Here is a 24,010-nt window from a genome sequence, read left to right as displayed (position 1 = left end):
TATATTCATAGCTTTCATTGCAACTGCTCATTGGGATATGCATTAATCTTGTTGCTTTCTGAATCACTTTCACCCTTTCTAGCATTGATCAAGGCCTTTCTTTAAAACTTTTGAGCATTGAGCTCAATAGCAGCTAGTGTAAATTGTACCAATTTGGTTGCCCCTATTCTTGACATTATTCACTTCTTTTAGCTCCTATTGACCTTTAGGATTGATTGGTCACTTAGGTGGCATCCTCCCTAGCATTGAAGGCTTCAATCTTAAGCATTATTTTGAGTGTTTGAGGTTAGCCATTTGACCTACTATTCATGATAGACCTACTATTCATTATTCATGAAAGATCTATTGTTCACTATTTGGATAGTAAGTATTTATTGGTTAACGCTCTATTGATGCTTACGAGGCAAGTTTATTATGCTTAGATGATGTGTTGATACTCAGAAAAGTCTTTTCAATCAATTAGAGCTTGTTTAGATTAGTATTTGGAAGGTTCTTTACTATTAAACCCTATGGACAATAAGCTTACAAGTTGAAGGCTTATGTATTACATGCCTACATGCACTTTCATGATGCTACATAGATGTATTGATGCTTGACATTGATTACTATGCCTGAATATACTTATATTGAGCTCTACACTTTGGATTTGCTCTCTTGGACTGTAAATGTAGAGGTTATTGGCTTCCATGGTTTCAAATTTACGAGTTTGAAGGTTTATTATTACAAATATATGCTTCTAGATATATTGATTCATGTCTTTGGGCACTCAAATGTTATGAGATACATGTATCAAGCTTTGCTTTACTCTTAGATATTCTAGATTTTCCTCCATGGGAGTAGCTTGATTTTCTCTCATTGCATAGCTTGATTGATTTGAGATAGTGGGAGTCTCTTGCTTATGCATTTATGTTTAGTTGGTTTTGGTATACACTGTTCTTACAAACATTGATGATTGTGGGTTGATTTAGCTTTGATTTGTACACCCAGTACTTCCTCCTATCAGTCGGGTTTGTCAGTTTTGGATACATGCTACTCTTTTATTTGGGATTACATCTATATTCTTGACATCTTTGGGTCTCTAATAGCATTTGGTACCTTGGCAATTTATGTCTACCTTGCATTGCTAGTTGCATTACATATCCCAATTGCTACCCGGATGTTCCTAGCGGTGGGAGCTTTGCATCTTGGTATTTTGCTTACAATTATACACTTATTTATTGTAATTTTATGGATAGCCATGCTAAAATTCAAATTTGAGCAATTTCTTTGAGAATTTCAGTCAACTTATCTTGCTTCTCTGTCTCTCTCTCTATTCGTGCTTGGTGCTGGCTTGTTCTACCTAGCCCGTTTAGGCTTTTAATTTGAGAGAGAGAGAGAGAGAGAGAGAGAGAGAGAGAGAGAGAGAGAGAGAGAGAGAGAGAGAGAGAGAGAGAGAGAGAGAGAGAGAGAGAGAGAGAGAGAGAGAGAGAGAGAGAGAGAGTCTCTTCATTGCCCTACCATGCTTGGCATTGTTGGCATGTATGAAATGCTGCAAATTGTCCATCTTGCTAGTTTGCCTTTAAGTGAGAGATTTGTTGGGGGTTGAAGGTTGCCAATGCCTAGTCGTCTATATTTACTTTGTACACTGTGCTCGCATATTTGTACATTGCAGGTGGCCGCCACATGCACACCTGTATACTGTAGGTGACGGCGGCCGCCCATCACTGTCAATTTATTCTTTATTCATTCTATAACAATAGAATAAGGGAAGGTAGGTCATGTGATTGTTGGAGTTCCCACATACCGTTTTGCTCTCTCTTGCTATAGCTCTTTCTTACTTCTGCTTGTGCTGTCACTCTAGCTCAACCTTTCAAATATGAGATTGCTTAACTTACACAATCTCCTTAACCTTAACATTATTGAACATCACCACATAGTCACATCCTCCACATAGTTTTCACCTTGATGGTTAACATACAAACTTTGCCTTTGCATGGAGACCCTTCAAGTCTCAAAGCCATGGGAAGTTTGACATTGAGTAGTGGATTCACATGTTGTATACTCCTTAGTGTTCAATACAACGTTCACGAAAAGCATAGGTTGAATCTAAAATAAATTATAAAAATTCAAAAAGTTTTTAAAATTTAAAGAGAAAATTTTAGAATCTTGAACTTCTTATTAAAACTTAAAATTATAAAAATGACAAGTACATGAATTTTGCTTCGAAAATCCCTCCAAAAATTTAAGTTAAAAGGTTTTCAATCTCCTATAGAAAATATATATTCGGTGAACACCAGGTGGTATGCTTGCAACTGTTCTATGTCTGCCAGCCTGCCAGGTGGTATGCTTGCAGCATTACTTTTTGGGATTGAAAGTGCTGAGTTGCATGGAACGGAAGTATTGTTGAAAGACACAAACTGAGAGAGAGACTACGAGCAAGGGAGAGACCACAATCAGAACAGAAGAAGCATGGCTTTCGCTGCAAAAACGGCGTCTCGGGAATTTTTACGCAGGCTGCGCAGCAGTCTTCCTTCTGTGTCTCAAACTTCTGCTTCCCCTCACAAGCTTCCTCCATGTGGCTTCTGCTCCTCTTCCGTTGGTAAGGAGGAAGCAACCGCCATGGAGATGATCAAGTACTCCAAGTCCCTGAAAGAAGATGGTAAGGTTCTTGCTGACTGAGCTTGTTTTGTTTCCCAAGGTTTGATCGTTCTTTCAGAAAGATGCACGTTCCATATTTCAGAGGCTTCGTATGCTGAAGCTGTGAGAGTCCTCCAACAAGGCCTTTCTTTCTTCACCGGCAACAGCTTGTCCTCGGCGATTGCAGTGGCAAGATTGCAGCTAACTTTAGCCACTCTTCATGCCAACAGGTATTCCTTGCATTGACGTTCTGTACTTCTTCATGATTGCAGTAAAATGTGTGCTTTGTTTTTGCACTAGCTGTTTGACTGACATCATTTGTTTTGCTTGAAGGAGGGAGGAGGAAAGTGTCCTCATTCCGCTCGTCCTACAGTTCACCTGTCCTTCTTTGGGCGTATCAGGAACATCAACTCAATTTGTGCTACCATTTGCTTGGTGCAAGCCCTGAATGTAGAAGAAACGTGACAAGGCCGCTGGCTTGTTTCATATGCTGACATGGAAGTATAATTTTGATACACATTTGATCATGAGAGACAGGCCTTTGCTGATTTGCAAATGATATCACATGCCCCATGCTCCTTGGGTTGGACTGTAAGCAATGGTACTTCCGGCTATTGGACTCTCACCATTTGAGATGTAACCATGGATACATTGGCCTTCTTTGAGACATGATGTTGAGCTATTGGTTTGGATATGAATCATATGTCAAAAAGTGAAGTATGATAAGCAAAAGATGTCGGGCTTATTGCAGACCTTGCCTATTTTAGATAGGCCTTGGCAGAGCATTGTTGTGGACTTTATCTTTGAGCTTCCTAGGATACCTATGGGGAATGATGGAATAGGGACCATTATTTGTAGGCTTAGTAAGTAGGTTCATTTCACTTCGGTGAGGAAGAAGATAAAAGTTGATCATATAGCATGCTTATTTTTGTAGCATGTGTTTAAGTATCATGGCGCATTAGACTTGATCATAAGTGATAGAGACTAGTGCCACAATCATGGTTCGTAGGTCATAAAACCTTGTAATACATAGTATGTGAGGACATGATCATGTGAGCTTGTTGAGGTCTTTTCATGGTGATGTGCTTGACGATGTATTTGTTGAAATTCAGCCAGAGGTTTAGGAGCTGGACGAGAGGTTGCCAATCCGTATCGAAGTAAATTTTGGTACATAAAGAGTGTGTTGGGAGTAAAGGAACACAGGCATTGCCAGTTCAGCTCGCCACTTTACAGCAGCCAAATGTTGGTTTAAATGGACAGGGAAACAGTTTTCAGGCTGTACCACAGGTTTTCCCACCGACCTCTGTACATCCTGGGTACTTTGGAGGTGGATCTGTATTTCAGAGTATGGCTGGTTATGCGCCTGGAAACTAGATTTATGTACCAGGAACAGTGTTTGGGGGTACATACGGCTTTATGCCAAACCCCATGTATGGCAATATAGGCATGCAGCCTGGATTTCAGGGAGTTCAAGGCTGTTTTGGCATGCCCCAAGGCACTTTTGGTATGGCTGGTTATCAAAATCAGCAAGCAAGTATTGTGTCTACAAGCCCTGTAGTCAGTGGTCCGGCAACTTCCATGCCACCTGTTAGTGTTCCTATGTTGCAGGCATATCCTATGGACCCTTTGATGGCTCATGAGAAGCCAAAGCCATACAAGGAAGGTGGTGCAGCCGTACAGTTTGACATCTTTCGAGGATTTGAAGGTAGGACTAAGGCTCTTTCTTTCTTATAGCAGTTTGATGCCGCATTTGCAGGAGGGAACTTTCCAGAGCCTTCTAAGGTCCGGAAAGCTGCCACTTTTCTTAAGGACAATGCTAGTCAGTGGTGGAGTACACTGTTGATGCAAGGACAGGCTCCTGCCACTTGGACTTACTTTAAGCAAATATTTGCTTTTGCTTGGTTGACCAATGAATTTGAGATCGATGTTATGTCAGCTTGGCACAATTTGGATGCATCTAAATGCAAGGATCTAGAAGATTATAACAAGAAGTTTTGGAAGGCTTTACTTCCAGTCACTTCTTACAGGGTTGTGCCATTGACCGAGCAGATAGAGAAATATTGCTGCGGGCTGCCCAAGGAACTCCGGAATTATTGTACAAAGACAAAGATCACCACTTTGAGTCAGTTAATTGAGAATGCTACCACAGGAAATGCATTATTGTTGGGACAGTCAAGTGGTTTTGGGGGCAGCATTAAACATGACAAATCTGAAAAATTTTCAGCAAAGAAGCCATTTGGTAAACAGGTTTATCAGAATTCTCAAAGCATAGGTAAACCTTTGCAGTTCAAGAAGAAATCAGCCAAGTCCTTTGGACAGCAGTCAAAGGACCAGAAGAAACCTTTTGTGCGCAAGTCTCTTGAAGAGAGAAAGGCTTTAATGGCTGAGAGGAAGTGCTTTATCTGTGAGCTGACTGGTCATATTGCGTCTAATTGTCCGGACAAGAATAAGAGACCAGCTGATGATGATAAAGAGGACAGGAAAGGAAAAAAGCCCAAACCTTCAGCAGGTTTAGTGCCAGATATGTTGGGAGACAAGCCACACTCGGATGCTAATGAGCTTTGCAGAGCTTGGGGTAAAGTTAGGGATCAACATGTACTTATTTTCTTTGATCTTGGAGCTAAGGCAAACTTTATCTCACCAGAGTTGGCTTCTACTTTGGGCATCAGAGCACATGAGATGGGCTACACAGTAGAGGCAGGGTTGGCATGTCCTGGCCACTTAGAGTCTGTGATACCCATTCTTGAAAAGCTGCGTCTTCATGTATAGTCTTATGTTGATGCAGAAGAATTTTATATCATGCCACTTGAAGGCTGTGATGTCTTGTTGGGAATGCCATGGATGTTCATAAAGCATGGTGTGTTGGATGCCTTTAACAAGACACTGACTTTGGAACATAGGGGAAAGACTTATGTGCTTGATGTGAAGCTTAAAGGAGAGTCTGTACTTGTTGTATCGGCTTCTGCCATTACATCTGTAATAAAGAATCATCTTTCTGCGTACTTGATTTTTGCACGTGATGTCAAGGATAATGATGAGTCAAATTTATCTATGTTAGATAGAGACAGGTCTGCTTTTTCTTCTCAGTTCAGTGATTGTTTTTCCGACTCATTACCATCTCAGTTGCCACCAGAGAGGTCTGAGGATCATGCGATAGATTTGGTGCCAGGCAGTAGCCCACCAAATAGACCTCTGTATAGGGTTAGTGCAGCCCAACAGAAAGAGATATTGAGCCATGTGAATGAGCTGTTGGAAAAAGGGCTGATTCAACCAAGTTCATCTCCCTTTTGCTCACCAGTGCTCTTAGTGCAGAAGAAGGATGGCTCTTGGCGCATGTGCATAGTTTATCGAGCGTTGAACAAGAGTACCATCAAGAACAGGTTCCCCATTCCAAGAATTGACGACATCCTTGACCATTTGGAACGAGTATCAATTTTCAGCAGGATAGATTTGAAGAGTGGATACCATCAGATCAGGATTAAGCAAGAGGATGTGCATAAAACTACATTTAGGACCACGTTTGGTCTCTATGAGTTCTTGGTAATGCCATTTGGACTTACTAATGCTCCTGCTACGTTTAATCGAATGATGGACAGGATTTTTCGTCCATACAGGCAGTTTGTTGTTCTTTGATGACATGATTGTCTTTTCAAAGAATGAATAGGAGCGTAGAGAACACTTGAAAGCAGTCTTTGATGAGCTTTGCAGTAATAGGTTGCTTATCAATGGCAAGAAGAGCGAGTTCTTCTTGGAAGAAATCCAGTTCCTGGGGCACATAGTGTCAAAGGATGGTGTCCGAATGGATCCTACTAAGGTTGAAGCAATTAGAACATGGCCAGATTTGAAGACTGTCCATGATGTTAGAAGCTTCTTGGGTTTGTGTTCTTACTACAGGAGGTTCATTCGCAATTTTGCAGAGATTGCTTCACCTTTACATGCTTTATAGAAGAAAGGAGTCTCTTTCCAGTGGACACAGAAAGAGATTTCAGCTTTTAATCTTCTTAAAGAAAAGATGACTTCTAGTCCAGTGATCATTCTGCCAGATCTTAGGAAGTCATTTGTTGTCTAGTGTGATGCCTGTGGCAATAGCATTGGTGCAGTGCTAATGCAAGATGGCCGGGTAGTGGCTTATGAAAGCAGAATCTTGCGAGGGCCAGAGAAGACTATGCAGATCTATGAGAAAGGATTGCTGGTTGTGATTCATGCGCTTTCTTGTTGGAAACACCACCTACTTGGGGCAGATTTTATTGTCCAGACAGATCATCAGACATTGCGTTATTTCTTAACTCAGACTAAGCTGTCAGAAAAGCATATGCGTTGGGCAAACTTTTTGTCAATGTTCCATTTTCAGATTGTGTATGTGGAAGGCAAAAAGAATGTTGTGGCTGATGCTTTGTCAAGGAAGCCACAAATTTCAGCTGTGTCAATTCCTTATCATCATGAGCTTGATGATATGAAGGAACAATATGCTGATGATGAAGATTTTGCAAGGATCTTTGATCAGCTTGTCAATGGACAACATCATGAGCATTATCTTCTCAAGGATGGTTTCATGTTGATGCATGGTAGACTATGTGTGACTATGCCATTGAGACGGAAAGTTATGACAGAGAGTCATTCTCCACCGTATGCAGGGCATCGTGGTATTGATGCAACAGTCAAAGCAGTAGAGACATTCTTTTATTGGCCTACTTTGAGAAGAGATGTGGATGCTTTTGTGCGGCAGTGTTTGATTTGCCAGAAGGTCAAGTTTGACAGGTAAAAAGCACCAGGGCTTTTACAGCCATTGCCTATTCCGGATAAACCATGGGAAAGCATAGCTATGGATTTTATCTTTGATCTTCCAAGGACACAAACAGGAAATGATGGGATATGGACTATTATTTGCAGGTTTAGCAAACAGGCTCATTTCATTCCTGTTAGGAAGAAGATAAAACCAGATCAGATGGCACGTTTGTTTATGTGCAACGTCTTCAAGTATCATGGTATGCCACAGTCTATTGTCAGTGACCGTGATCCACGGATGACAAGTCTATTTTGGAGAGGCATATTTGAGAACATGGGCACTACGCTTAAGTTCTCATCGTCATTTCATCCATAGACTGATGGACAGTCAGAAGAGGCAAATTCTATTGTCTTGGACCTGCTTAAGTGCTATGTGTTAGAGCACAAGTCAAAGTGGGAGCAGTATTTGCCTTTGGTCGAGTATGCATACAATAATACTGTGCATTCGTCAACAGGCAAAGCCCCTTTTGAAATTGTTGAAGGTGGTAAAAAGGTTCCTCCCATTTTGCATACAAAGGATAAGATCTTTCAGGTAGATCAGTATGTGCAGAGTATGGGTGAAATGTATCACAAAGTTAAGCATGCCCTTGAAAGGACTCAGGCAAAGCAAAAGAAAGCTGTTGATCATCACCGTCGTGAATTGTTGTTTTCACTTGGTGATTGGGTACTGTTGCGGTTTGAAAAGGCACGCTTAAAGAAGTGGAAAGGCAAGGAAAGTCTTTTCACTAAGCTTAGTATGTGATACTATGGGCCTTTTCAAGGAACAAAGAAGATTAGTGATGTCAGCTATAGGCTGAAATTGTCTGACAACTGGAAGATTCATAATGCTTTCCATGTAAGTCTTCTTAGACCCTATGTGGGTGATGTGCCAGAAGATATGCCAGCTGAGGAACAGCCCGAAGTTGAGGAACTTGATGAAATTCTTGTTCCAGAACAGGTATTGGCACACAAGGAAAGGAAAGTGAAAGGCAAAGTTGCTAGAAGGTATTTGGTTAAGCTCAAGAACTATCCAGCTATAGATGCTAAGTGGATGGACGAAGGTGAACTTGCAGAGTCACCTAATGTGTTGGAACTTTACCTTGAAGCATTTCGCTTGCAACCTACCTTGACCTCTTGTATCTCTAAGCTGAAATAGATTGTCAACGTGATAATTACTTAAGAAAGAAATTATGTACAGAAACAGATTTTGTACAGGTTAACACTTATTGTATTCATATGGTTTTCTCAGTGCTAAAGAAGTGAGTATTGCTTGCAAGAATACAGTTTTTACTTCTATTGAATTGAATACATGTTGTAACAATAGTTACTCGATCGGGCATGTATTCTGTGAATTGACTCAGTGGGGATATCATTTTGATGTACCGGCCACTAGATCTCTAGTCAGGGTGATGTGGAGTCATCAAATGAGAATCTGCCACTATGGGGATATCATTGTGGTGTACTGGCCACTATATCTGGAAACAATGATGTGGAGTCACATGATGATAGTCTACCATGTTTCACAGTTAGAACATACATGTGTTAACAGTGTGTTCAGTATACAATGTTGACTGATAGCATGTATGTGTTGTACCTGTGCTGCCAAGTGTAAGTTCACTGGGTTAGCTGGAAGCATGTATGACATTCATGCAAACGAGGACGTTTGCAATTTCGAGAGGGAGGTATGTCACAAGACTGTGACAACTAGTACCTTTTTGTTGATTTCTTTATTACATATTTTATTTGGTTTTTCTTTTTGGAAGGATCCCTCTTGAAATCTAAACACCTGAGTTACATGGCCAGTATGTGAACTAGACAGGAATGTCTAGTGAGTCAAGACTGGACAGTTAAGGTCCAGTACAAGTCTAGAAGAGATTGATGGCACTGTAGATTGACAAGCCTAGAAGAGACTTGTGAAAGTGAATATGGACAAGTGTGTTGAAGAACTAGCCTGGAAGAGACTAGTTCAAAGTGAAGATGGACAGATTAGTCCATGTGGGGTCATCAGTGGAAATTCATTTTCAGTTGAGCTACATTACAAATTTGGATGTAGCTATAGTCTGCAAAGATGGTCAGAAGACTAGTGGGGATGCAATGGAAGCAACTCCTAAAATTTAGGGAGTTACTATTTTTGGACCTCAGAATCTGTTCGCGTCATTATCTTCATTTTTGCACGAGGATTAATTCTCTGGTCTGTGCCGAGGTCAAATTTTGCACCGATCATAGAGAATTTTAGACCGAAAGGTTTAAACAGGGAAATTGCTACATGTATGCCATGTGTCACAATTTGGGGATAAATTCCCAAAAGAGAGAGAGAGAGCAGCACAAAAACGAGTTTCAATGCATGAGGGGCAGAAAGGGGCTCATTTGAGATGGACAGCTGCAGATGGAGAGCTCTTGAGAGTTGGTCTACCTTGTCTATGGTGCACAGAGGGCTGGGCTTGCTTCCTACTCTCTTTTTCTCTCTCCGTGACAGTATGGTTATGCTGCAGAATCAAGGGCCTTTCTTCTGATTCACGTACAGCTGTGTGGAATATGCTGTTTTTGCATGAGGCAAGAGCCTCCTTTGTCCAGGAACAGGAGCAGTTGTTTGCAGTTCCCAGCAGGGACAGGTGAGGGTGTTAACCTCACCAAGCAGGTGTCTTGAACAGCACTAAACCAGTACTGATTCTGGACTGTTCAGAGGTTATTTCAGAGCCCAATTGATGTCAGAATCAAGGGGCACTTGGCCTTGATGATGCAGGACAGTGCAGGGAATAATATGAGCTGAAAATAGGTTTCAGAACAGGTCTGAACCAGTAATTACAGCAGAATTGCAGGTCTGAACCAGTAATTTCAGCAGACTGAAATGGTCAATTCTGCACTCCAATCAGAAGTTTCAGAATTGGGCAGAGTTTCCCCTCCTGGTCAACTTGATTCGGGTCAGTAATTGTACTGTTATGCTGTCAAATTTCACCCAGAATAGGTGAAAGACAGCCCATTGTACTCTCTCTCTTTAAAAATAAAGAAATACCGCAAGGGGCGCCTGACTTAGGGGCCAACAGGGTGTCTATGTTGCAACAGGAGCATTCTGGCTTCCTGTATGTCTTCTTGATTCTGTGTCTTTAAGTTCAGGTAAAGTGGGCGACTGTTAATTGGGTGAAAGCATTTATGTATTTTGGTTGTACACTGCTGCCCTTTCCAGTGAACAGGCCGGTTACAATTTACACTTGCTGCCCCACGGATACCGACTGTTTGTGCTCATCAGGCGTTTTGGGCTCATCTAAAGAAGGCTTAGGCATTTCCTTCGGTTCTTGTGTCTGTCCCTGAAGCTATAAAAGGTGTCTTATTCTCTTTGCCTTTGTTGTCCTTCTTTGGGGCATTCAAGAGTCGAGTAAACTAGGGATCCTTTTCCAATTTAGCAAAAAGATTTGCGGCTGTACGCATTCGATCCTTGAAGCTATCATCAAATTCTTTAGCCCCTTACTAGTCATCGGCTTCTTTATGCATTGAAGTGCTAACATTTGGGTCATTTTCCACATTTTCAGCATGCTGTCCATGTTGAGAACCATGCCCAACATCAGTCATTGCATGTCCCCCTTCACCACGCGATTGACCAAGGAGTGATGCATCCTCTCCACTTGATCCCGTATCACCATGTGAAGACATGCTTGCTGTAATTCACTGCTGAGAACAATTTCAGCAATAATGCAATAGTCCCAAGTTGCAACCAAGTACCACGGGCCCACCAATTCAAAGGATTTGATGGTATCTTGTAATTCACTGTTGAGAACAATTTCAACAATAATGCAATAGTCCCAAGTTGCAACCAAGTACCACGTGTTGAGAAACCCTTCACCCTTCCCCCGTAGTTTGCGTTTTTGCGTTTTGCGTTTAGGGTTTGCAGCCCCAAAAAGGGGCACCATCCTAGACTGATTGTGCCTATTTATAGGCCACTCTCTCATTCATTCCTCACGGTTGATTCATTCAGTCCATCACCTCTTCTCTCCAGCCTCTCCAGTATCCTCACACCCCTTCAGGAGGACATTGCGGTTCGTGGTTCGTGGCTGTCTTTATCATCTTCCTTGTGCTACGGCACCCGTGGTCCCTTGTATCACATTCATTGCATGATTCAGATCTTCATCATTCCATTCATCAGAGTTTCGTCTCTCTTCTTTTCTCTTCTCCATGTTTGCCGAGTTCACTCCGTGTTCCTCCCCGCAAACCCTACTGTCTCGTTGGTACGCCATCTTTTGACATGGTATCAGAGCTGGATCTGCTCAAACAGCCCGCAAAGATCCTCCACTCCAGTGAAGGCAAAGACCGGTGGCGGGTTCGGCATCCACTTCTCTTCTTCTTCCGCTTCATCAAAATCTCGTTTTTGCAGGTTTCAGGTGTTTTCAGCTTGCTGCCCACACCCCTTTCGCGGAGGACATCGTAGTCTTAGTTGTCCCTTGCTGTCATCTATAGTCTAGCACCTGTTTCCAGCCTTCCACCCGCAGTTTGCAGCTGTTTACAGCAGAACGACTGTTGCTGATCACTCTCCATTCAGAAAACAATCTCGTTTTTGCAGATTTCAGGTATTTCAGCTTGCTGCCCACACCCCAAATGCGGAGGACATCACGGTCCAAGCTGGCCATTGCTGTCTACAACAATCTGGCGTCTTTTTCCAGCCTATCACACACTGTTCGGAGCTGATTTTACCATATTGACTGTTGCTGCTGTTTTTTCCTGCGTTTTTAGTCTTTCTCTCTCCTGCAGGCTGTCCTACCTGCGTTTTTAGTATTTCTTTCACCTGTTTTCTACGTTTTTAGTCTTTCTCTCTCCTCACTTGTGTTTTTCTATTGGTTGCAATCTCTTACTGCTGGTCACATCCTCCTCCCACCGGCAGCTCAGTTCTAGCCCTTCCACTACCCTCCCACCCCTTGAGGCGGACATTGCGGTTGGTGCTTTGTACTCCCCTCACACCCCTTGAGGTGGACATTGCGGTTCATGGTTCACGGTGGTTGACCTCTTCCTTCTTCAGCAAGGTACACTGGTATCCATGGCTTCTTTATCAACAGATGGCCAGACTATTGGGTGCTCCTACTGTGGCATCACCAGCCACACCACCGATGCTTGCCGACTTCGACCTTTGCTCCCCACCCTCCCGGAGTATATGCGTTTTCCACCAGGCACTTCTTGTCCCACCTCTCCTTTCTGGGCCACAAAAATCGTTCTACATCGGCTATCAGAGTACTATGCTCAAGGCAATAAGACGCATCCGACGCACACTAAGTCCTTTCGAGCACATGGAGGATCGATTGGTGCTACGACCTCCTGGAGATCGTCGCAATGGCATCGGCAGTATGCTCCCACCTATTTTCAGGTATAGTGGCTACCACGGCCTGCGGTTCTACAATCCGCTCCATTGAGAGACAGTGATTGTTTGATACCATCTCCTCGTCAGTCTGCTCCTTCGAGAGACAGTGGCTGCTCGACTCCTTCCTCTTCTTCGGCTACCCAGTCTGCTCCACTGAGAGATAGCAATTGTTGCCCACCTCTTGCTCATTTTGAGCCCCACCCTTCCCCACCCTCGACTACTCAGGTTTGAGAGGCTACCTTTGGGCGCTCTTCGGCACCCCAGATACCTTCTTCGACACGACCGGCGGCACTTCCTTCGTCATCAAACATTTTTGGAGTCCGTGATTCATGAGTTTTTGGATTCCCTATCTACTTCAGAGGGGGATTCAGAGGGAGATGTTATTTCTTTGCCCTCAGAGGGGGCATCTACTTCTTCTTTAACTTCAGCGGGGGCCCCTCCACCTCCCACCTCAGAGGGGGAACCTACTCCACATGAAGTTCTTCACCCATCCTCTACTTTCTTAGGGTGGCTGTCTTCAATTATCATCTCTTCTATTGATACCCAGGATCTTCAGGTACCATCTAGATCAGGACCTTAGAGGTTTAGCCGCGACTTGGTGACGAGGCCTTCGTATTCCTTCCAACATGGATGCACGGAGCTAGTGGCTTCTCTCTCAAGGTTGAGTTTGGGGTTCTCCAGTTCACTCTGTCTATTGTTCTTTACTGTAGGTTTCCTTTCTCATGGAAATCTTGGATCTTAGGTATTCTCTACATCTTCTTCCTCCTCTTCTTCTTGCTTTGGTCACTTGGTTAGTATGGAGCTACCTCTCGGGATCGAGTACGGGCATATCCTTATGGTTCTCGGCACCACACAAAGTCCAACATTCCTCATATGCATTGCATGTTTTCATCATCTTTGTACTAGGGCGCTTGGGCAACGTGAACAATTTTCCCACGAGGGACACTGTCCAAGTGGCACCTACTGCATGAGCATTCTTTAGCATGTAGCATTGCATCTCCACCTCTCTTCTCTTGTTCCCCTTTTTGGGCTTGAGAGGGGGTGTTGAGAAACCCTTCACCCTTCACTCGCAGTTTGGGTTTTGCATTTAGGGTTTGCGTTTTAGGGTTTGCAGCTCCAAAAAGGGGCACCATCCTAGACTGACTGTGCCTATTTATAGGCCACTCTCTCATTCATTCCTCACGGCTGATTCATTTAGTCCGTCACCTCTTCTCTCTAGCCTCTCCACTACCCTCATACCCCTTCAGGAGGACATTGCGGTTCGTGGTTCGTAGCTGTCTTTATCATCTTCCTTGTGCTACGGCACCCTTGGTCCCTTGTATCACATTTACTCCATGATTCAGATTTTCATCATTCCATTCATCAGAGTTTTATCTCTCTTCTCTTTTCTTCTCCATGTTTACCGAGTTCACTCCGTGTTCCTCCCCACAAATCCTATTGTCTCGCTGGTACGTCATCTTTTGATACCACGGGCCCACCAATTCAAAGGATTTGATGGTATCCCGGCAACGAAACCATGAAACGAGCCTTTCTTCCGTGGATGGGTGGTAAATCCTTGATTATTACAACTTAATTACAATAGCAAACAATTAATGCAAATTTGAAAATACAAATTTACCTACTAATCTTGGACAATGCACACCTGATTGGCTCCAAAATTGATACCCCTTTCGGTATTTCTTTAGTTTTATTGAAGAAAAAGTTGATTTACAATGGGATTCTCTCGATCCCTTTCGCAATCCAAACTCCCCTTGCTGTCCAAAGTGACTAGCAAGTTTTCAATCCGATTTGCCCCTTTATTCGGACACTTAATTGGCCTTCGCCCACTTCATAGATGATGGAAATGCCCAAATTCAATGGCTGGTTAGTCCTCCATCTGAATTTAGTTGAAATTTCCTTCAGCTCTGAAAAATCCAAGTCTTGGAACTTCCAATTTTTGGCCGCTTCTCGAGGTTGTTGCTATACCCTAATTTCTGCTGTAAATTAGGATTTACAGCAGAGAAATTTGCAATTTCTCAGCCTCCCAAGGATCCAATGCTGAGATCTTCGAAGCAAGGTTGTGAAATGACTGGGAGATGAGAGAGAAAACTGTAGAGAGAGAAAATTCAGAGTTTTGTCGTGAAAAATGACAAAAAATCAGTCAAATGCAGTTGTTGCCTTGCCACAACAGCTTACAGATGTAAAGAACTAAAGAAAATCAGTCATTTACTGCTGTTGCCTTGTCTCAACAGCCTGTAGATGCTGTCACCTGCTATTGATTGGTCTGCTCCTGCCCTTGGCTACCCTAGAAGGTCCTCCAATGGTTGCAAATCAGACTAGCAGCGTCTCCTCTCTCTCTCTTGCAAGTTGAATACACTAAAAATGCCTCTCTCCAGCCTCTAAAGACGTTTTTCAATCTTGCATGGGCATTTTTGACAAGTGGGAGCCTGGCCAAATGGTTTTTTCAGCATTATTCATAATTAAGTATTAATTTTCAGTCTTTAAATACTGAAAATTAATCTAATAGTTATTTCGGTGCCCTGAAAAATAATTTGACTGGCCAATAAAGAAATTGGCTAGGCAACTTCCATCTCGAGTGTGTCTGTGTCATCTTTGACCATTATATTGGCATTAGGTACCATTAAACGCTACTTCTCTAGTGTCACCAACTAACACTTATGGCCAAATGAATGACCTAGGCCAACAAATGGCACCAAATATCACAAAGTACTTGTGCGGCATAACTTATAGCAACTTTTGCCTTTGACATCCTGTGATTTTCTCGGGTCCCCGTCTCGTAAATTTACTCTAACCCCAGTTACATCTCACATATGCAACATTTACTTAACCATGTGATTAAAAATTAATCCACATGTTAAGTGAGATTTCAAAAATACATGTCCTCATGATAGAGTCCACAAAGATTGCCAAGTACGGGAAGCAATGCCACAAGTCGGAATGAGGTGGGATGGAGTAGTAGAGAGAGGAAGACAGCCAGGCGCAAATCACATTGGCTGTTCTTGCTTGTTTGGTTGTTGCTACTGGCTTTAATGGAGTCTCTAAGCAACTCAAGGAAGGTCCTGGAGAAGGCACAAACAAGCCTTGAAGCAATGAAGTTCAATGCTCAGATCGAATGGAAGGGGCCATGGCTGCCACAAAACTTGAGCTGTTGTAGGTATTCACGGGCTGAAGAAAACTGAAGGGAAGAGGTTCTCAATCTCAACTTTGATACCAGTTGAAGGGAGTGAGCCTTGACTGGAAGCCCATGAGTGGAAGCAAAAGCTATGGTGGAAGGAGCACGAGAGTAAAAGCAAGAGACATAAGATGTGGGAACTCCAACAATCACAATGTGTGATTGGCCTTTCCTTATTTAAATGTCATTGAAAGAATAAAGAATGAAGCGAGAGTGATGGGCGCCCGCCACCTGCAGTGTACAGGTGTGTTGATACTGTCAGTGTAACTAATACACGGGTGGTTAAGCACAAGCATCTTTACCCCCAACATTGGCCAGTGGTGGAGGCTACTTGGGAGTCAGTACGCTGATTAAAGAGTTGTTTTCCCCACTTCATTCCTTAGGTTATTATAAGGGGGAAAGTGTCATATCCTTGGACATCCAGACCGTGCTGGTAGCATTGGTCAAAGTGGTCATGAAGCAACTTAGAGTGAATGCACTAAGGGCACTTTAGGGCTAGGGCAGCCAAGTCCTATAAACAAGGCTCTATTGTGCACATTCATCGTGCTATCACTACTCTTGGACTCTTGGGACCATAGGCCGACATGTTCATACACCAAGGAGGTGTGGGTTGGCGGTATGGGATGCTAGCTCTTGGGACGTGGTTGTGACTTGATGTGCTGATGTGCTGCTAGCCCCTATGCTCGGGGGTGAGCCCGTTTTGCTCTATGACCGGGAGGTGAGGTTGATGTCCATTGCCCATATGTTTGTGGATATGTTGTGTTGTGTCTCATGAATAGGTTGAATCCTAAATGGACATCTCACTAGATGCCCATGGGTATGTCTCTCTATACGCCTATAGGTGAGATTGCTACGAGGCATTAGGTTCAAATTGCCGTTGTCATTTTTAGGATGTAGCAGGCTGAAGTTTGCAAATGGGTCTATGCTAGATCAGTTTAGTCATGAGGAACTTTTGGAATTTCAGCAAATTGTATCCCCAATTTGGCACCAAGCTTGGAGCCAACAGATGCCAAGTGCTTTACCAAGAGTATTCTAGCTCCTTTGCGAATATTTAATTGCTGAATTTGATGTTTGTGCAATGATTGTGTTTACAAATTAGGTTTACTGCCCTCTTTGAGCTATCCAAGGCCTCTAGGAAAGGAGACTCCAGATTGTATTTGCCACGAGGTGATACATGTGTAGCTCTTTTGAGTGTACCAACACTCCATGTCATCCTGCAATGCTAGCTGTTTGGATGACTCTAGAGCATGTCTAGACTATTTCTGTCTCTTGAGAGCTCCAATTTTTGTGCATAAAGATCACAGTTTGGAAGAGGGCCTCAGCCATGATAGGTTTCATGTTATGCAAAATATGGCAAGAGTTGTGCTTATGGGTTGAGGCAGCTTAATGGTGTATAATCATGAGAGTAGCAATCAAGACAGTTATTAGTAGTGAAACAAAGAAAGAAATCACTATGAGAAAATACTCACATGCATTCAATGGAATGGTGGGGTTGGCTAGTACAACTAGTTTCATATCTTGATGTAGAAAAAAGGAGAAATAAAACAAGGTATACTGAAAATGCAAGAACAGAAATAATTAGAGCTGTTGCCAATGAATTTACTATTTTTAAATTGGAAGCAGATTCACTGCAAGTCTAGGTTAGTAGCGAGATTAGTTTTTGGAAGATTCTGGAATTGGTTACCCAGGACTATTCTTTATGCATATATAATTAATGGCTCTTTTGCTTTTCAGGTCAAACTTTGAAGCTGCTGCTGAATGCTTACAAGATTTGTCAAACTCAAAATCTAGTTCGTTTGAAGCCAGAGGTAAATTCATAGCTCAATGCACATAAATTTTTTTTAAGTTTTTGTTCAATACATAAACACTCCAGAGTAACCTAAGTTAGCTTCAAGTAGACTGTTCTGCACAAATGTACAATGCCTTGTGTCTGTGCTGGTTACGATTCCTACCATAACCAGCCTTGATAATTACATGCACAAAAGGGTAGTTGAGATATATAAGAAGCTGAAATTCTTTTCTGCTCAAACATGGCTTAGTCCTTTCAGCCTCCCACGAGCCATGTTTCAGGATAGTAGAATATTTCCTGAGCCTAAACATGAACATAAGTCCTCCCTGTGAAGGTAGTTGTTTATAATATGTTACAAATACATCATGAGCATGCTTGCTCGGGCTAGTTTCTAGAACTTTAGGAAGAACTAATGAACAAAGCTAGGCAAAGTATTTCACGTTTATTGACTTGCCAAAATTATTCAAGGCTTTTGCTCCCAAGACTTGCATGACAACTATTCGGCTTGCATTGGTTCTAGTGTTGTATTATTGGTGGTCCGTTTGTCAGATGGAGCATGTTCTTTAATGAGAAGCTTTAGGAAGAGGGTAATGTGAAACAGATAGAGGGATTTGTCATTCTTGGAGATGGGTACACATATACAACAAGAGAAAAGAGAGGGAAAATGCTGAATGGCATTATTTGATTGAGTTTTGACTCCGATTATAGAGAAAAAGAGCAATTAACAAGGTGAGGACACCCTCTATAGTTTTAGCTAATAGGCTTTTGATTAAGGAGTTCATCAAATTATATGAAGCCAGCCTTCAGTGATCCAAAGAGCAGTAAACAAAAGCTTTGCAAAGACAATGAGCTGGATACAATAAACAAGGAAACTGAGCTTTCCAAACCTTCATGTCCCTTGTGGTGTTTCTTTAATCCCATTGAAAGCTCCACAAACGGAGGTGCACATGCTATTGCTCAGTTGTTGACGGTTTCAGGGGCACAATGCATATGAACCACGTAATTGTCTAGTGTTTCAAGGGGCACGATTCCATGTAAACCCTAAATGTACAGCAGTAAAATAGTGCTGAAAATGCTAATCTACAGGAGTTAATCAGTACTTGTTTTTGCCCCAAAATCTCTATGCATCCTCCTCCAAATCAGTCTGACTTTGTCCTCATGCATATGCTGGTTCTTCTTCCTAGGAATAGTGACCTTTCATGTGACATCACTGATTGTTATTCCCTATAATCAGTCCCACTTTGCTCCCCATGCTTACTAATTGTTTATACGACAAGATGAATGGATTACCCTACTCTCAGTCCCTCGTTGTCTTCAATGCATTTACCAAGGCCTTTCTCATAACAAAATTATTGAAATCCTCATGCATGCTTCTTGAAGTATGTTTAGCTTCGTCCTCGTGCCTTTGCCAACAGTTGCTCTCACCAATTTGTTAGAATAGCAATAAATGCCAATGGAATGGAAGAGGTGATACGCAAATTGTAAATGGGAAAATGAATGTCCTATGATAATCAAGGAGTAACAGTTGAGCACCAACTCACTTTCCATATTCTCTCTCCCCCCAAACCAAGAATCTTGCAAGCACAAGAGAATTGATGAGTCCACACACCCTCCTTTTATAGACAACAAGGTTGGGGGTGTTGGAGAAAAAGCTGCTTGTGAATTAGGTTTTGGGCACTTGTTAAATGAGCACACTCAAAATCCTCTCTTAGAGCACAAGTGAATAAGCAAAGAACAAGACTACCCAGGATGCACCATGATCAAGATTGGATGCGCTTGGATCAAGATTGGATGCGCTTGGATAAGCCTTAAGGAAGCAGCCCGAAGAAGAAATTCAATGCAATAATACCTCTTTGGAGTCATGGTATTCAAGCTAGTAATGCATCAACTCAAGTGGTGTGGAACCTTGGCTAGTGGCCGCTTTTGGAAAAGGTTGTCGATGCTATTTACTCCTCAAACAGCTGAGCATAAGGTAGTGATAGAACAAAGTGTGGAAGACCCTCAACAAGTTTGTTTTGCGATGTCTATTGAGTCGAAGTTTAGGTGCCCATAATGGGCATGCCAAAGTAGCCCAAGAGCGAATGAAGATTGAGCTGCAAGGGCCGTGAGCAGCCTCAGTCTGAGTCTGAAGGGGACATTTGGAGCTTTGACATTCTATCTGTCTGTCATTTCATGTGTTTTGGCAAGAAGCAGCTCTTTCTAGAGCATGCATTTCAGTGCATTACACTTTTGGGTAGTCTTTAGTGTGTTCACACTGGCTGTTTTTAGTGAATCAGCATAATGTGTTTCTTTTCCAATGCCGGGAGACTGCATTTGAATTGGTAATCAGGTTTGCACGGGCAGCAGGCAGCATTTTCATTTTTTGTGCAGGAAACTAGCATTACATGCTGGTCGGCCAGTTTTTTATGCAATTTTAATGCAATGGGCCAGTTCTTGGGCCGTGTGCCTATTTGTAGCAGCCTCCATCATTGGCAGCACATAGTTTTGCAGATTTCAGCACACTCCGACTTCCGATGGCATTCCTCTGTTATCCATTGTCTTTGTTCTATCATCACCTTGATGTGATGCCCTCATTGACCTTTGGGCTGCATGTAGGGACATATTGTATTCAACATTCTCTTGGGAGTTTAGTGCAGATTTTCTTCTTCCATTCTCTTCCTTCATCGTAGTCTTTCTCTTCCATCTCTCTCCGTGTGCATGCTTTTCCATTGCGCTCTCTCCCAAGGCCCGCCCACCCGAGTATGTGTCCAAAGCATAGCATCTTGTGGATGCATCTTCAATAGTAAGGACATCCTAAGTGAAAACCACACATGTCCCTAGTTGTGTTAAACCATGAACAAATAGTAGGTTAAAAGTTAAATCACGAATATAAAGAGCTTCGACAAAAGAGTCCTGACAATATGGAAGAAGGGAAATTGTTCTGCTCCTTGAATTGGCATCAATGAGTTGTCACCATGGACCTATTAGCATGCAGATCTCTACCAGATTGGGGCTTTGATCTTTGGTCTTCATCATGTTGATTCTCACGATCTTGACAATTGCGATGGTCTTTGCGACGATCTGATTGATGGCATCATCAGTCTTCTGAGCTTTGAGAGTCCTTATCACTGCCATTAGACCAATTGAATTGGTATTCCATTTGTTCTTTGAAGTATGTGCACAAAACACACACAAGAATCTGCTGCGTTTTGGTGTAGGGCTTCCTGAATGGAGTGTTCAGCTAAACTACTGCAAAACAGGCTATAGATGCTCCACACATGCCAGAAATAGCCCAAATGGTGCACAAAAGTCTATGTTTTAATGTAGCCAAGGGTTACTAAGAGTTGCATCAATTGCCCACAGTTGGATGGCACTGTTTGACGTGAGAGCTGTCAGAGTGCAGCGATGCGGAAGCGTAGGACTGAGAGAGAGAGAACGCAGAGAAAAAAGGGAGAGAAAGAGACAGTGTACAATGAAGATCTGCTGTATAAAGAATGCTGAATACAAAGATATACACGGGCGCAGTGCGCTGGGCTGCGTGTCTCCACCTCGACGATGCGACCTGCTGTCCACCTCGAAGTCTGCTGCAGTCTGCACTGTCTGCTGTCTGAAATCTGTGAACAGAGACAGAAATCTGCACGGCACCGGTCTGTAATCTGCGACAGAGAATAGTGGCCAGACTGCTGAAAACGTCAGCAATAAATAGGCGAAAAATCACCTAGAACGGGGCTAAAAAATGGGGCGCAGCCTGATAAAAATGGCTGCAGGCAGTCGGACTGCCAGTCCGACTGTGCAGCTGGTCCGACTGCTGGACCAGCTGTGCTGCTGCCTAAAAAACAGGCTATGAACTCTAACAAGAGCCGGCACAATTACATCAAGATATGTGTGGTATCCTCTTTGTAGAACCTCCAGGTCCTCTCTTTTGGTGATGATACCGTGTGAGAGAGTGTAATGGAAGAAGAAACATGAATACCGGAGAGAGAAAGGAAGAGGGGGACAGATATGAATGTAGAGAATAGAAAGAAAAATCTGTACTGATCTGAAAATTGAGTGCTGAATACAATCTGGACTGGTCAGTCCTTGTACACAGCCGGAGGCATTGGGAAGGGCATGGATCAGGCCAATGACGGAGGAGTATGCAGGCTGATGGATGGAGAGTGCTCAAATCCACAAAATAACGTGTGGGGCAAGTGAGGGGGTTGGGGGATTGATATAAATAACAAGTAGCCCCCAAACCTGGCCAGCTGCATCAAAATGGTCAAAATAGGTCTGTAGCCCCTAAAATGGGTGCATAGATGTGAACACTGTTAGAGATCACAGCCTGATCAGGGGCAGCAGGGCAGGTACAGCCAGTACGGTGGCAGTAGTGCAGTCGGACAGGTGTGCAGTCGGACTGCACAGTCGGACTGCCACGTGGCAGTCCGACCGGTGCAGTCAGTCGGCTGCATTTAATGCAGCCGACAGGCTATTTTCTGGCACCCTGTTTTTGGCAGATTCTGGCTATAAATAGCCGACATCCCCAGCAGTCTCCCACACTTCTCTGCTCGCAGATTACAGACCGGTGATACGCGCAGATTCCGTCTCTGTTCGCAGATTTCAGACAGGAGACAGTGCAGACTGCAGCGGACTTCGAGGTGAACAGCAGGTTGCATCGTCGAGGTGGAGACACGCAGTCCAGCGCACTGGGCCCGTGTATATATCTGCATATCTTTGTATTCAGCACACTTTATACAGCAGATCTTCATCATCCACTGTCTCTTTCTCTCTCTTCTCTCTCTGCGTTCTCTCTCTCTCAGTCCTACACTTACGCACCGCTGCAGTCTGACATGGTATCAGAGCAGTGTTAGAGGGCTGACTGAGCACAGAATCAACGTGAAGAGGAGTTTCCATCGCGACACAAATTTGCGTTTTTTGCGTTTGAGGGCAGACAGGAGGGCTGCGCCTTGGAACAAGGCTGAAGCGAGTATGGGCGCGCAGGAAAGGAGTCCAGGTGGTGGATTTGCTATTGTTTACTGCTGTTTGACGTGGAGGAAGTTTGAGTTTTCAGCCTACAAGTGCAGGATTTGCTTTTTCATTGCCTTCGGCGGGTGAAGAAGTTTCAGGACGCGGAAGAGCCTTAGCAGGCTGAGTTTTCACAATCAGAGGGGGCTGCTTTTGCGTTTGTGAAGGCATTACAGGTGAAGATGTCTACAGAGATTGACTTGGAGTTCCAGTCGATTATGGACCGGAAGGTGCCTGTCTTACCGGCTCTTCCTGCACATCAGAAGCTCGACGGCGACAACTACCGCATTTGGCGCGTCATGATGTTGGCCATCCTTGAGTCCTATGATTTGGCGGAGCTGGTACAGGAGGAGATCGACTGGCCCTCGGTAAGAGATGAGTCCAAACTCTCTTCCGATCCTCGTGCGGAGTTGGCCAAGGCTCAGTCTCATTGGGACAAACTGAATGCCAGGATTCGTTCCTTTCTCTTTCTATCATGTACTACAGCCGTGATCGCTCACATTGAGCACTTGACGGTGGCTCGGGAGATATGGCTGGAGCTTGATCAGATGTACAATCGGATGACCCTTATGAAGCGGGTTTCTTTGGAGGTACAGATGTGGACCTTGTCCGTAAACAAGTCTTCTTCGCTGCGGGAGCACATTAACAAGCTACGACAGCTTCAGATGCAGGTTCAGAATGCGAGGAAGCCGATTTTCTCCGAAGACATGGCGATCACACTATTGTCCTAGTTGCTGCCACGATTCGGTACATTTTACTTTGCCCTTATTACTTTAGAGCGAGAGTCTACTCTTCGGTGGGAAGAGTTGGTTCCTATGGTCTTGGACCAAGAGGAACAGTTAAAGGGACAGCATGCTTCCAAGTCGGAGGCGCTGACAGGTCAAGCCTCTCAGAAGAAGGGGAAGGACCAAAAGAAGAAGAAGGGGGATAACAAGTCCAAGAAGGACAAGGAGAAGGACAAGGACAAAGACTCCACATATCATATTTGTGGAAAGACTAGCCATTGGAAGAAGGATTGCCCTGACAAAGACAAGAAGGACACCAACAAGAAGGACACCAAGGATTCTGGAGCGGTGGCTGCACCCTCATCAGCTGCATTTCTTCATCTAGCTGTCATTGAGGACGCTTCACCGAATGCTTCTGATGCTGCGATGACGGCTCCCCAGGCTCGAGAGTGGATCGTTGATAGTGGTGCCTCCCGGCACATGACTCCTTCATTAGATGGTGTTGCCCAGTTGCGACCCTTGCGTGGGCAGATTCTCATTGGAGACAGCTCTTCAGTATCTATTGCAGGTCGGGGTAAGATGCAGCTTATTCCAGATGGACGAGGTGGTACCCATACCTCAGA

The 24,010-nt window shown here is 43.5% G+C and overlaps 1 protein-coding gene across 9 annotated transcripts in view; it reads left to right on the top strand.

The window, feature by feature from the left end:
• The first annotated feature begins 2,309 nt into the window (after positions 1-2,309).
• NDP1 (Tetratricopeptide repeat (TPR)-like superfamily protein) overlaps positions 2,310-24,010 on the top strand; it is a 163,216-nt gene continuing 141,515 nt past the window's right edge. For 4 of the 9 annotated variants that reach the window (XR_015690770.1, XR_015690771.1, XR_015690775.1 and 1 more), the window contains exons 1-3: positions 2,313-2,638; positions 2,720-2,846; positions 17,628-17,701. Coding sequence is in view for 6 of the 9 variants with exons in the window: in XM_087677224.1 (XP_087533350.1) it covers positions 2,449-2,638; positions 2,720-2,846; positions 17,628-17,701 (391 nt within the window). In the remaining 3 variants the exon portion in view is untranslated. Of the gene's footprint in view, positions 2,639-2,719; positions 2,847-3,061; positions 3,218-17,627; positions 17,702-24,010 lie in introns of those variants that run through there. The other 5 variants (XM_087677244.1, XM_087677256.1, XM_087677236.1 and 2 more) reach the window with 4 other exon arrangements.

Source organism: Lygodium microphyllum, chromosome 1, assembly GCF_053477565.2.
Source record: "Lygodium microphyllum isolate KBCC chromosome 1, Lygodium_microphyllum_v1.1.10, whole genome shotgun sequence".
NCBI lineage: Eukaryota > Viridiplantae > Streptophyta > Polypodiopsida > Schizaeales > Lygodiaceae > Lygodium > Lygodium microphyllum.
This window is presented reverse-complemented; position numbering and strand designations above follow the sequence as displayed.